The sequence below is a fragment of the Typopeltis vanoorti genome, chromosome 19, assembly GCF_054136105.1.
Source record: "Typopeltis vanoorti isolate ZY-2024b chromosome 19, IOZ_Tvanoo_1.0, whole genome shotgun sequence".
In the NCBI taxonomy this organism is placed as follows: domain Eukaryota; kingdom Metazoa; phylum Arthropoda; class Arachnida; order Uropygi; family Thelyphonidae; genus Typopeltis; species Typopeltis vanoorti.
Genome location: NC_143567.1, coordinates 61,984,103 through 61,999,848, shown reverse-complemented (window position 1 = coordinate 61,999,848; position 15,746 = coordinate 61,984,103). Strand labels below are relative to the sequence as shown.

Here is a 15,746-nt window from a genome sequence, read left to right as displayed (position 1 = left end):
CACCTCCTCTTTAATTATGGCCACCCTGTATATAAACCAACCTATATACTGAGTAGTGAATCGCATGCTATCATTTGAAGATTACTCAATATATGGTTTACCTGCTGTTCATTTTTTTTTTTTATTTCTCTCAGAAATGAGATAGTTGGTCTTGACTCTGAATGTGGTGTTAGTTTTCCTCCAGGTGTTCCAGTTTACTCCTTATAAACATGAAACTTACCTCAAACACATATAGTACTAGTTACAAGTAACTGTCAAGGCATAAATATGAATTTAGGTAATTTGTGGAATTCATGTGGTCACCAAACTAGGTGGAAGGCCAATAGTAATAATAAAAAATAGGCTGATATCTCTGCAAATTATTACTTACCAGTTATCTTCAAAGTTGCAAAATAAGATGAAAGCAATACAGAAACATGTTCAGCCTTACAAATGGTTTTATCTACATCTACTAGAGTGATCCAAATTGTGATCATTGATTCTGAAAAATAAATCATCAAAATAAACAGTTACATTTAATTTATAAATATTATTAACTTCCTATCTAAATATCAGTATTCATATGTTATCAGACTCTACCATTGGGTTAAAAAAAAGACATCGTAAAAGTTTAGTTTCAATTAAAATGTACAAATGAATTAAACCCAAATCTGTAGCTATATAGAATACACTTAATGTAAGGATTTACATAGAACATATTTGTCTCAGAAGGTAATAAACAATTAATGTTATTTCCCAGGCATATAGTGTTCTTATTTGAAGAATTCAGAATCTGAGGATTCCAATTCTGATAGTAAGTTTCATGTTATGTATTAACTCATCTAATTCACATTACTGATGAGTTTAGAAAGACCATGTGATTCTAAATGTTGGAAAAACTGTAATAATAATTATCACATTGAACTGTTCTATTAATATTATTATTATTAATTTAATGAACAATTAGCTTTCTGTTGTTAAGCTGAACAAAGATTTGGAGGTTTAATAAACAGGATATAGCCTTAAAGACATTCATGACACAAAATTTGAATTCTTGGCACTTAAATTCTCAGCTAAGCTGCCATATTTCACATTTTGGAAAATGCTCCAGAAACAAGTCTAAAATTTATGACTTCTTCAATATGACATTATTTTTCACACAAGTTAGCCTTTTATCCTGCAGGACTCTGCACTAAATTCAAATGTACTGTAATATTTGAGATAAAAAAAAGCAATAATTTGATCCCATCCACGTAACTCATAATAATATAAGTAAGTAACATATGTAAGTCTAATTGGTTGAGTTGGATAACATACCTGCTCTTTGAACAAGATTAGTTAACCTATGGTACTCGTGAAACATACCATAGGTTCAGTGCCATTCTTGAGTGACATTCATATTTAAAAAATGAAAAAAAAAAAGCAACAATTTCTAGTACAAAATAAATTATATCATTTATGTTGTACTAGAAATATACTAATCTTCTAATAGCAGTTAGAGAAAAAGTTTTTCAATCTTATTCTTCTTCAGCTGTTTCAAGATTTGAGCTATAAGGGGGCAATCATACATCCAAGTTTAAGGCTGTTGTTCAGGCGTCCCATCCATTTTGGTATTTTTCCTGTTTTTTTTCTTCTTTTTAATATTTTTTAATGATATCTTCCCCCCCCCCAGCCTTTTCCTAAGGATTGTCCGTAAAATCGAAAGTCTGTTAAATCGCAATCTAATCTTAGGAATAGCATTGAAAATAAAACACTTTCGGTGGTACAGTATTAATATATTTTAATGAGAACATTTTTATGTAAAAACCATTTTACTGAGGATTGGGCTTGAAAAAAGCATCAAGTTTCAGTTGCTTTCCACTTTTATACTGTTTCTTAATAATTAACGATCAAAATTGCCGAAAATGTTCGTAATAAGCAATCACATCTGGATTTGAAGATGTGCCTATGAACAAGATGATGTTGTTCCTGTTGCTCATGTTTCAATTTACTTACTAATTCTCTAACCACAGATAATTTCGGACCAGCTGGAACTGCTTCTTCTTTTTCCTCATTGTCAATCTCCTGATCAGAGATTGCTGAACATCTTCAGCAATCTCTTCCTGGCTGAGAATTTGGTAGACTGGGTCACCCTCGTCGATGTCTAACCATTGTTCAATGTCATTCTCACTGACATTATCACCAGCTCGCATCAAAGTTTCTTGGAAATCACAGATTTCAATTGAAATCATATTCAGGTTCACTCCTGTTCAGTAACCTGGTCCAGCCATTAGCCAATGTTGTAGTTTTTATCTCCTTCCAAGCGTCAGCAAAATTAAAGATGGCGGACTTGATGTCGTATGAGCACAAATTTTGAAGTATCCTGGCTCCTCTTGTATCTTCTTTGGGATTGTTTTCGTTCTCCAAGACAACCACAACCTCTTCAAGAAACTTCTTATACAACCTCTTGCAGGCAACAACAACTCCCTGGTCTATAAACTATTATAGAAGTGGTGTTTGAAGGAAGGAAGATAATTCTATTTTTCCATTCCTATTAACCAACTTCTTAGCATTAGGATGGGCTGATACATTATCAAGAAGTAAAACATCTTTTACAATTTCAGGAGAGCTTTTCAGAACTTATTCTTGGTAGTTTTGCACTTCAGGTATGAAGTGATTGAAAAACCAATCAGAAAAAATGTCACTTGTAAACCAGGCATTCCTTGAGCTGGAATAATGACAGGCAACTGGTTCATAACATTCTTCAAAGAGCAAGGCTTTCGTGCTATTCCGACTACCATTGGCTTGAGGCGATGTGTGTCATTGGCATTACCACAAATTAAGGCTGTAATGCACTCCTTGTTTAATTTGCAGCCAGGCATGTTAATCTCATGTTTGAGGGTATTTTCAGGAATAGCATGATAGAACAGGTTGGTCTCATCTGCATTGTAAACTTGAAACAAAATAAAACTCTCAGATTCAATGACTTCCTTGATGTATTTTCTGAAGGGCTCAATTTGTTCAATAGCGGCGCTCAGTGCTTCACCACATATTTGCCTGTTCGTAATGCCATGGCATTTAAGAAAGTGCCAAAGCCACCCATTACTTGCCTGGAACTGTATGCCCATGTCTTGTTCCAGTTTTTCAGCAGCCAACCTTAGTTCAACACCACGAACAACAACGCCACTAGACCACTGTTGAATGAACCACTTGTAAACTCCTTTTTCTAAATTCTTTTGTTTGGTCAACTTCACGTTTCTTATCCACCATAGTGAAACCACTTTTGGAGCTCTCAATGCTATATTTTAGCGAAAATTGAGTTTGAGTTTGTTATTGATATAGAGTTTGTCTTTATTTTTGCGTATGTCTGAAACTGTTTTGCTTTTTCACCCCGTAAAGTTCACAAACATGAGCAACAGATGTACCACCTTTCAATTTACTTACTAACTCAAGTTTCTGTGCTATTGTCAAGTTTACTCATTTTCTTTTAACCCCAGACATGTTAACTGATATTAATAATGATTAATAACAGTTTAACTAAAAATTACTCCAGCAACAGTCTAAACACCATGTGTTTTGCACTAGCAATGCTACTGATGCTATGCTACTGTAAAATAACTGTCAATTTTTAGGGAAAGAACATTTACTGTTATATTAATACTTCCTATATTTCAGTAATGTTACACTACCATCTTTAGGGAATATAAAATTAATGATATATGCATGTAGGCACTAACACTGAACAAATATGGCTGAAGACAACACTGAAGTTGGTCCTAAAAGGTGCCACCTCGTGAGCTAAATTGGGTAATAGTCTTGGCTGTTGGGCTGATGTTCTAAGAATGCAAGAAAATCCTATAAACAAATAGAGGGGACAGCTATGGGTTCTCCACTCTCTCCACCCTCAACTTCTTATCACACTTAAACAATCAGCACCCCAGGATCCAGTTTACCTTGGAAAAAGAAAACAATAACAATCTCCCTTTCCTAGACACTCCGATTGCACACCAGCCTGGTGGATCCCTGGCTTTCTCTGTTTACAGAAAACTTATATATACAGGTAGATACATTCACCAGTAATCACCCCGCCCCTCCTCCATCCCAACAATATGGGATTATAAAAACCCTATATAACAGGGCAAAATTAATCAGCTCAGATAACAATGCCCTTACCACTGAACTTACCCATATTCTTAACATCTTTGCAGCCAATGGCTCCAATTTTCATAAAATCAAAAAAAAATATTAAAACCAATTAACCTCAACCCTCCCTCCCATCCCTCCATAACAGGGACTACTCTGAATCTATCACCATTCCTTATATTCAGGGTACTTCTGAAAAGCTAACAAAAATCCTAAAAAACTATGATTTGACAACTTGTTATAAACCATATAAAAAATTGGCATCTCTTATCTGCTCCCCCAACGACCAGCCACTTCCGCTAGACCTACCTGGAGTATACCAGGTCCCTTGTAGTTGCAAACTGTCTTACTACAGCCAAATAAACAGGACAGCTAATATAAGGATATCTGAACATAAGGATTATATCCATTTACACCAATACAGCAACTCAGGACTTGCTGACCACTTTGGACACCTGCCACAAAATATGCTGGAAAAAAGCTACCTTACTACACTGCAGCAAGTATAAATATGAGAGATTATTCCTGGAATCAGCCTCAGCTCTAAAAAAAACTCCCCAAACCTCAACAAATTTGGATGCATGAGACTGCCCCAAATATTGGTAGCTTGCATTCTTAGAACTTCAGCCCAACAGTCAAGACTACTACCCAATTTAGCCCACTAGGTGGTACCTTTTAGGACTCTAGGACCGACTTCAGTTGTTGTCTTCAGCAATATTTGTTCAGTGTTAGTGCCTGTGTGCACATATCATCAATTTTATGTTACCTGAAGATGGTAATGTAACATTACCGAAATATAGGAAGTATTGATTAAAGTTTTTTAATTAATATAACAGTATACGTTGTCTTTCCCTAAAAATTGACAGTTATGTATTACCAACATATAAGTTTATCTACAAGAATTACTGTAAAATAAGGTCGGGTGTGGCAGAGTAAAATATTATCTCTACTTTAATTTATATTCTATCTTTCTTAAATTTGCTTTATTTCTAACAAATCTACAAAAATTTCCCTTAGGTTCTATTCATTTCTCATATACGTGCGCATTTAATACCTTATTCAACTTAACAATAATCTGCTATCTTAGGCCCCACAATTAATCTTTTCTGCTCTTACCTATGTTCGCTCTGTTAGTGAAAGACCCTTGGTTTTAGTCTGTCCACTATAACAGGCTACCAACTCCGACACTGTAATTTAGAGAAATTGATTGGTTTTACGACTGTATCACTCTAAATTATGTATACAGCATGAGAATTTAAGTTTGATCATATGTAAGATTTGAATTTTAATATACTCAATTCCTTAAAAGCTAGTCATGGCAATTCTTACTTTAATCAGGCTCATAGGTTCGATATTTATTTGGAAACAGTACATTGGCTAATAGATCAGGCAAGAGATTTACAGAAACAAAACATGTTTATTTTAAACCAAGTCAATTGTACAAAGCATTAGACAATTACCAAATAAAAGCTCTTAAAGGCCTAAATGTTAGGCCTTTAAGGCTTAAATGTTACAGTAGTTGTACTTGAGATTGTTTGTGAAAAATTGTGATTAGTTAATTATTAAGTTATGTGAATAGAGAGAGAGAGAAGCTAAATGTTAACTTCTGTATGCCTGAATAGAATGTTCAGCTAAGTATAACATAAGAGACAGCTCAAGATAGCTATGTGCTGCATAACATATACAACACTTAATCAACTTGTTCTTGTTTGCAGCACATAGCTATCTTGAGCTGTCTCTTATGTTATACTTAGCTGAACATTCTATTCAGGCATACAGAAGTTAACATTTAGCTTCTCTCTCTATTCCCATATAACTAATCACAATTTTTACCTCAGTAAGTATACAAAGAATCTCAAGTACAACTACTGTAACATTAGCAGATCAGAGCTTACTCAGTGTTTCACATACAGTTCTAACAACTGTGGAAGATACTTCCATAAGCTCTACTACACTTTGCCTTTCTTCCTGGGTGCTGGCTAAACTTTGGATGGTCCTTGGTGGTCTTTCTGTGGCAGTTTTCTGGGATAGTGTAGATTGCATCTCCGTTGGTAAACTGGAACCACTGTTGATGCTGCGAATTCCACATGTTCGTAGCACATCTGGCAGCTGCTAGAAATACATCGGACGGTAATGGCCTCTCCTAGAGCTGCCCCTCGCCTGGGGTCTCTCTCTCTCTCTCTCTCTCACATACACACACACCTGGAACCAGTCTCAACATGAACAAAACTGAGAGAGAGTTCCAAGAGCATAGAGCCCTTTTATAGCCCTGTTCATTCTTTATTCTTTGGCTATAACTCTCCGGATCTTCTGCAAACATGATAACGTCACTTGGGCTAACCTTCATTTTTTGCAGCAATTTTCTACATTTTATGACCTTTCAAACTTTGTTCTTACTGGATCAAACATAATCTGGGCTAATCCCTTATTTTCCATTACACATAGACTTTCAATATACATCGTTATATACACTTAATAGTAGAATTATTACATTAGTTTTAAAACTCTACAATTTCTGAATTCTACGTCTTAAAACCTATGTACATATAAATTGCATGAAATCAATTCTTTAAAAAATTAAAAGTGTCTTGCAATTTGTCCTATTGTAACAAGATTTGCCTAAGTGAATGTGACTCAGCCAGACTAGTAAAAACTTCATAAAAAGCCCGAGTTTCCAGGTGAAAAAACCCTCTACCTCCATATGAGACCAGCTAAGGTTCCTCACAAGGTGATTACAACCTTGGGAGGATCCTGAAAACTTTGATGAATGAAGGATTCATTCTCAATGGGATTTCTGGTTGAATGACAGAGATTCTCCACCTACCATGAAGCCACACATTGACACCCACTTTCCAATAAGTAATATGTGTTCTTGGAAGCAGAATGCCAGGGTTATCTCAGGCACTTTACTAGCACTGCAGAAGCCTTGAGTCCTGTCTTTGAACCATGAGAGTATCAATTATTTCCAGATGAATGGGTGAAATATTGATTTTTAAATATTACTGTATTTTTGGTTTTTTACTATTTTGCAAATTTATAAACAGGACAATAGGAACTTTACTTCTTAAAGACTATTTACTTTTATTTATACACACCTTTCAAGGCTTCAAATCCAGGTGTTTCACCTAACATAATAATTATAAAATTAGAATGTCCACATATCATTTGGAGTAATTCAGAAGGTGAAAGGAACATTTGGTTGAAATCATCGTTGTATAAGATTTTGCAAAAGCTGTTGATCATATCTAGTGTGGGACTGCCTATAATAGTATTCCTGGAAAAAAAAAAAAAAAAACAGATTTTTTTTTGTTAAATACACACACACAGTGAAAAAAATTTGACAATGAATGCTTTCCAGAATTAATTCCTTAACACCATACTTAAAAATGTACAAAGAAACTAAGATTTTTTGAGCGTTTATAATAATAAAGAGAATTACTTCACTTTTACCAGCCAGCTGTCCTACTATCACATGCTATGATTCTCAGAAACTTCAGTTTTTAATGCACATCAGTTTACCTTCAAGTTATTTTACTGCCCAAATTGGCCTCCAATTTTTCTCTCTCTCTGGATTTTTCTTCACATATAATTCAGAAATTCTCTACTGAATATAGATCTATAGAATTCTCAGATTGCTTTAAGCAGTTAATGACATATTCCTGCATAAATTTTAATCACCTTTTTTAAAGCTGTTGGAAAAAACAGAAAGTACAGTATGGCACAAATAAAAACAGTACTGAGCTTCAACATCCTCTGACAGAGGGTGCCAGAGCTCAATGGAATGGCATAGACCACATGCACATTAATAGAAGAGCATGTGTGCAGCCTATGCCATAACATTTAACTGTATGTTGCTGTTGAAAGAAAACACGTTTATTGTTGAGCATTATTTTTGCTCATACAGAGTTTGGTAGAGCAAATGGTCCAAGCCTATCACAAGTTTGTGAGCAGTCTGTTCACAAACCACATTCAAACCTTGATGAACTAAGGGATAAAATTACACGATATGTCCAGCAGATGTCTCAAACACTTGTTCTCCAAGATGACAGAGAACCTTCACATGGGCTATGAAACCTGTCTTGAAAGACAAGGTGTCCATTTTGAGCATGTAATCTACCATTGGAAATGCTTTATTCAACCAAGATTCCACCGATAGTTGTGGATGTACATATCATCATGTGTAAACATATATTTCTTTGTGAATAAACCTGTTTACTCCATAACATATATTGCTGTAATTATTCAGTACTTTTTTTTTTTTTTTTTTTCACCATACTGTATATAAACTTTTAAAAGAAAGTCTGTTGATCCTACAACAGACTCACTCGCTTATAAATTAGCAAAGTATTTAGTCAAAAACATTAAATGAACATACCTGGAAACTTTAACTTTGGAAGTCTTTTTTTGCATTTTATGTAAGCATTTAAAAGAATAAGTTTCTTCTGAAAAGCAATATTTTTATATACACAGTAATGAAGTTAATTTTTAATGAGTACATTCAGACTTACCAAAAGCACTGCTTTTCCCAAGATAGCATATGGAATGAAAAGGCAGTTAAATGACTTTCTTTTCAGTAAGCAGACCAGCTTACTAGATGCAGAATGTGGTTTGATAATGTTAATGTTGAAGTTGGAAAAGTTGAAAAAGTAACATGTGGTCTCCAGAGTAGGATTCCAAGATTATCTAACTCTTAGTCCAGTGGCTCTTAACCTTTTCAAAGTCATGGAACACTTTTAATTATACGAAAAATTTGGGGAACACCAAAAGCATTAGGATAATAAAACTAACAATAAACATGTGCATGGACTTGCCTTTTATAAAAATGGAACTTATTTTAATGCGATACTTGAGTTTGTTGGCTTCTGCAGATTTCAGCAATATCAGGTATAATATGTGATATAGCTACCCTCATCTCTTTGTCTATATTTAGTCTTTCACACTTTTTAGTTTTTATATTGGTTAATATTGAGAAACCAAGTTCACACAAATATGATGTTGAAAGCTATAACAAAATTTTCAGTGTGCTTGTGGAGAGATCTGAGACATGGACTAAAATCCAAAATTCCTCAAGAGTTATTTCAGAGAATTTCATTTTTAGAATACAATCCGTTGACAAGGTAACTAATTGTTCTTCTTCTTCTTGTAACGAAAATTCACAACTCAATGTATTAACTGTGCCAAATGGATTTCGTATCCAGTCATACTGTAATTGTGTGTATTTAAGGATGGAAAGTAACTTGAAATGTTTCTTCCAATATTATTAATTGTTCTGTTATAATGAGAATAATTCCCTTTTTTTATTCAGAGTAGCCAACTACACTCAGAAATGTGTCACGTGATATCTATCATATCACATGACACAGTTGTAACCAGTTCGCGGAACACTAGTTAAGAACCACTGTCTTAGTCCATCCACAGTACTAATCTACTATAGGTTTATAACTTTTCCCAGGTGAAATTAATATAAAAAATCATTCTCATTACTGTATAGAGGATATGATATTTAATTTACAATATAAAAGAACAACTGTCCTTTCATGTATGAAAACCATCTCTAGTGATATATTTTTTTTAATATCTTTTTTATTTTTTATCTTTTTAATATTTAACATTCTTTGTAAGTGTTTAAAGCGAGCACCATAAATTTCTTGCCAATTTATGATAACTGTCACATCAAAGGAAAACTGTAAACTTATAATGACGTACAGGCATACCCTGGTCATATGATGTTAAGCTCCAGACTGACGTTTTCTTTTTTTCCACTTGTAGAAGTATATAATGATTTAATAGCATTTATTTACACCAGATATGTGAACAGTCCGTGCAGTTAGCCTAGTGGCTATGCGCTTCGCAACCATATGCCTGGGGAAGGAGTGTCCTAGGTTCGATTCACGTCGGTGACGTGAGGAGCTGAAGGATCTTCCTGAGCCATAGTCAAGTTAGCCAGTCTTGGGCGTGGACAGCAGGGTTTTTTCCCCAGTTTATTCTGGGGTTTTTCATCCCGCAAAGCAGGCAAACTGGCCTTGAGAACGCAACACTACAGTCCATAGGATACACCGGGGCATAAGGCTGACACCGTATCCTGTAAACAGAGTGAGGTCGGATGATCAATGGACCCTCGACACCGCAAGGTAAAAGAGGGTATAAGGAAGATGAGATGAGATGAGATATGTGAACAAAAAATTTATAATATTTTCAAATGAAAAGTTATTCTGAATAGCATGGCTTAAGGGAACATACCAACCAGTATGTTCATCAATGTTCACTAATCAAAGTTTTTCCATTTCAGCAATAAGACTGTTAAGTTTACAGATAACTGTAGTATTAACTAACACAGCATTTTTCACTTCACTCAGAACTTCTTCATTATTTTTCAACAACTATAACAACAGTAGTGCGAGGTAAGTCTAACCTGGGGCCTATCTCAGCGTTCAATTACTCTTCTTTTAACTGCAGCAACAGCACCCTTATTTTATCTGCTGTTATTAACAACAATAAAATAAAATAAGTTATATACATTTTATAATTCAAAGCAAAACACAGAGAAAAGTGGTAAGCAATGACGTTGTGAACAAAGAGTTCTGTAATACCATCGCATGAGTGAATTCGCATCACATAAATGGATCATCATAAAGTGAAGTGTTATAAGGCAGGGTATTATTGTACTATCATAATGTCCTGCAACCCCCTTCCTTCAAGGGTTCATATCAGGAATTTCATGAGGAGGAGAAGGAAAAAGAACAATATTATATATGATTGTCAATAACTAAAGTGGGAACAAAACTGCATGTTTACAAGCCTAACTCCAAAAGCAATTCAGAAATTGATATTATCCAAATAGCAACAGTGAGAAGAAAAAAAAAACAAGTTTCCAGCAAGAAAATTCCACCTTGCATAGAAGCAAACTAATGAACCTTCAATTTAAAGGTTTCATAAATGTTCTTCACATTACAGGCCATTGTTGCATTGTCTCTCCACACACAAAAAGCTTGAATTCTATACAAGCAGAGCCTTTTATGATCCTGACAATGTGAAAACTTTATGTGCCTATATGTTTCAAATAATGTGCTTAATTTTTTAGCAAGATTGCAAGTCAACATGTTCATTCTATATATAAATTGTATTTTTGATATACAACTTATCTATTATTGAATATGTCTGACTATATTTACAGCATAAAGCTATTTACAATTATAGAGCTTTTTTTTTTTTTTTCAGTTTGTATAAATATACTGAATAAAATTTAAAAATTACATTTATCATACATTCGTTTGCTAACCAATATTTTTAAATGTAATTTTTAAATTTTATTCTGTATATTTATACAAAAAAAAAAAAAACCTCTATTATACAATACTGTAAACAACACATAATTCAGAAGTTAACTGACTTTTGGTAAGATGTTATTATTTGTTTTGAAAATGAGTGATAACTAATAATATTAGTTATTATTCAGTTGGTGTTATCATGACTTAAGCAAACTGTAGGCTACTGTCTTACCCCTACTCAAATCAAACAGCTATGTTTTGGTAAAGCAGTTGATAGGAAAATATTATTTTACCACTGTATTGTCCTATTTTTTAGATGATGGTGGGCTTCTTCTCCTGATTTACACTAGAATCCCTTACAGGAACAATAAATACCGCATATTATACTGACATCTTATACTGCTGCACTGTGGTGGTTCTGCAAAAACAATCCAGTTAAATATCAACATAACAATGCATCTTAGCATAATGAAGGGGCTGTAGCACCATTATTTGAAAAAATGGAAATGCAAAGATTAGCCTGGTCAGAATTAGAATGTCAGTTGAGGATGAGACCAACACATTCAACTTTACTATAGCAATTGATTGCCATTCTGGCACATGCCTACATTTATTTACAGATAAGCAATTAAAGTTATGAGGCCAGTGTATTATATCTGTAAACTGCATGTTATTTCTGGGCAGTGTGCCTATTTTGTGGGATAAAAAAAAAACAAGTTTTCACAATGGAAAATCCCTGACACCTCCATATGAGAATGAGACTGGATAACTCACCTTAAATTGAAAAGCCTAATAAAAATTCTTCATATCGTAGATAGGATTTGAACCTAGGTCTTTCCAACCAAAGGGCGTCATCAATACCTACCTACCTACAGAGGCTCCCACACTATGCAGAAAAGTGCTACTGTAACTGATCAAAGATGGGCCTATAACAGAGTGAGGTGTAAGAAACACCCAGGAGTCCATATAATTTTTTGCAATATTGCATTATATTTTATCTTTTTAACAGAATAAAAAAAACAAAAAGATCATAAGTTACCTTAAAGACTTCTTCAGGGCAGCTCGTAAAAATGTAGACCACAACTGATTATGAACTAATATACTAGAAATGGCAGCAGCTGTCAATGTCTGATGAAAATAAATATATTCAAATACACTCAATATTATAACATTAAAAACAAAAACACATAGAGATCACAAATAGTATAAGAATTTAAATAATGAACTATAGTCTTCATTCAAATCAAATCTCAGCTAAAAATCAATAGTAATTATAAGTCTGAATTTTCTAATATCTTCAGTAAGAAACAAAATCAAAGCTTATGGTTACTTATAGTTCCCTAGAAACATAAGTAATTTCACAGTGGAAAAACAAATGCACCTCATCAACCAACTGAGTGCAGGGGGAAAGAGGAAATTAATGCTATACATTTGTAAAATGTATTGGTCTCTGTTGGTCTGCTATATATGTAGATTGCATATTAATCAATTTGAAGTGTTTTCTGGTTTTTGTTTTGTGGGATGATTGGTTTGGAATCACAGAAGAAGCAACTAAGACTATGAGGCCAACTTATATGTCTATTAATTGCATTGTATTTTGGAGAAAGAAAAACTCCCACTAACTTCCATATAAAACCACCTAACTCATCCTTAACTGAAAAGCTCTTATAAAGATTTTAATTTTGCAGAATGAAACACCATTCCAACTCCATGTGAGATTGGTTAATCCATCTTTGCTTTGGATGAAAAATCCTAATAAAACTTCAAATGTACTGCAATGGTATGTTAACCATGCCTTTTCAACAAAAAGGGCATCATCCAATTGGCTGAGGTATTTTAGATGCTCAGTGGAACTTAAAGTCAAAAATAAGAGTAGTGTGTGTTGAATGAAATTAGATAATGAATGATATTAATATTTACTATAAGAAGAATGTTCAAATAAAATCAATAAAAATAAATACTATAATAAATTTAGTTTAATCCTTTATCCAAGTGTGAGCAAACAAAGTTTGTACCTGAAGTATCTTCAGGACTGAGGCAACTCGTGGTAAAGGTGGACCAAGCTCTCATCACTTATTGTCTCAGTATCTCCCATAATGCAAAGCACATTTCCTTGCAGACATGTATAATGCTATGCATTAAGGGAAGGGCCACTACCCAGACCGGTTTCGACCTTTATTGAGGTCTCGTCAGTGGGAGTCAGACCCAGAAGTGGTGATATTAAGGCAGAAGCAATGGAGAAGTCATATTTACCTATACGAGTTGCCAAAAGGTGTCTCACCTTATTATTAAATTACTCTGGATTTAGAGAAAGATGTTGGAAGTTTTTTTCAACTTGATTAGACTATAATAAATTTAGTTTAATCCTTTATCCAAGTGTAAACTTGGATAAAGTTGCACCTGAAGTATCTTCAGGAGTGAGGCAACTCGTGGTAAAGGTGGACCAAGTTCTCATCTCTTAAGTGAAAATAAGATATGGTTAGATATTATATTTATACTATTACTTATTTACACTTGTAAGATTGCCTTATGTCTGTAGGTGTGTGTGTTCACGGGGCCGGTTTTCCTCTTCTGAAGGAAGAAAAATCTGAGTTTCCAGGTGAAAAAAACCCTCTACCTCTGCATGAGACTGGCTAACTCACCTTTAGTTGAAAGAGACCAGATAAAGGTTCGTCATGTCATGGATAGGAATCCAACCCAGGTCTTTCCAACCAAAGGGATTTGTCTATACCGACTGAGCTACAGAGGCTAAGGAAAACTACAAAATTAATAATTAATAATAGAACATGTACAGACCACAGTAATAACTTAAATTAAATAAAAATACGAATATTTTGTACTGAAAGTAACAGTACATCCTTAGTGTAGAAACAGTTAAAAGGAATGGAATACAAAGTACAGAACAGTCGGTGGATCACCAAATAAATTGTTGTCGTGTGCCAGATTAATTACTAAAATATCATTAAATAATTCTTTAAAGATAATAATTTCAATGATGAAATCTTGCATAAAATAAATCTCCCAAACTTTTGGGAGAGAGAGAGACAGTCATTTTGATTTAAATTCGGTCGATGTAAGAGGGCTTTGCAACTTTCTTTAAAAAGGCGTTCATATGGTAGGTTTTAGACCTGCATCTGTGGAGAAGACAAGCTTTATCCCACTGAATATTATGATTAGTGTCAATGTTATGTTGTGCTAGACCAGACTTATGAGGTTTCATGTATTCGATATAATATTGATGTTCCTTCATTATTTTTCCACAGAATGGCCTGTTTGTCCAAAATAAGATACATGCATTCACATGGTATCTGGTAAACACCAAATAATGATAGAGGTGACAGTTTGTCTTTTGTAGATGGCAACAAGTGAGAAATTTTGTTGATAGGAAAATATGTGGGAATAAGATGATACGTCTTCAAAATTCTGCCTATAGGTTCTGAGATGCCTGAAATGTAAGGTATTGGAACTCTGCAGTCTGTTGAAGAATCCTGAGGTGTTGGAACATAGGAGTCAATTATCTGCTGGATTTGATTGGGGTTGTAATTTGATTAGATTCTATTAACTTTTTTACAGTGAAAAGTTCTTGTTGTAAGCTTAATGGAGAGGAGCACACTTTATGTGCTCTATTAATTAAAGATTTGATAATGCCAATTTTTTGAGAGGTGTAATGGGCAGACTTTTGATGAATGTATCTTCCAGTAAAAGTAGGTTTTAGATAGACACTTGTAGACAAAGTACCAGAGGATGTGCGTGTAAGGAGGATGTCCAAGAATGGCAAACTACCAGACTTTTCTTTATCCATAGTGAACTGAATGCATGGGTGAAGGCTATTTATCTGTTGTAGAAATGTGATAAGTTCCTCTTCAGCATGTGGCCAAATAGCAAAAACATCATCGACATAACATAACCAAAGAGAGGGTTGGAGATGAATGGATGAGAACAAGGTGTCTTCTAGATGTTTCAAAAATAGTTTGCCAAAGGTGAAGACAGAGGGCAACCCATGGCAGTACATTCTACTTGTTTGTAGATCTTGTTTTTCCAGCTGAAATAACCTGAATGTATAACTAATTCAAAAATCTTTGCAATATCCAGAGGGTAATCATCATAGTGTAAGTTGACCGTGTCAGCTAATGGAATATTGGTAAAAAGGGAAATAATATCAAAACTGATTAATAAGTCAGACTCTTTGATTTGAACATCCTTGATTTTTAAGAAAATGTGTTGAATTTTTGATGTAAGATCTAGAATGTCCAGTAAGGGCAGTTAATGAACGTGACAAAAATTTAGCAATTCGATAAGTGGGAGAGTTAATACAATTCACGATAGGTCTTACTGGATAACCTTCTTTATGGATTTTTGGGAGGCAATATAAGCGAA

General features: G+C 34.2%; 1 protein-coding gene across 1 annotated transcript in view; it reads right to left on the bottom strand.

Annotated features, from left to right (window-relative positions):
• The window catches only part of LOC150096173 (nucleolar pre-ribosomal-associated protein 1-like), an 87,589-nt gene that overhangs the window by 69,788 nt on the left and 2,055 nt on the right, over positions 1-15,746 (bottom strand). The window contains exons 2-4 of the mRNA XM_090409630.1: positions 12,409-12,497; positions 7,197-7,375; positions 371-481 (exon numbers count right to left, since the gene is read on the bottom strand). Coding sequence (XP_090265756.1) covers positions 371-481; positions 7,197-7,375; positions 12,409-12,497 — 379 coding nt within the window. The remainder of the gene's footprint in view (positions 1-370; positions 482-7,196; positions 7,376-12,408; positions 12,498-15,746) is intronic.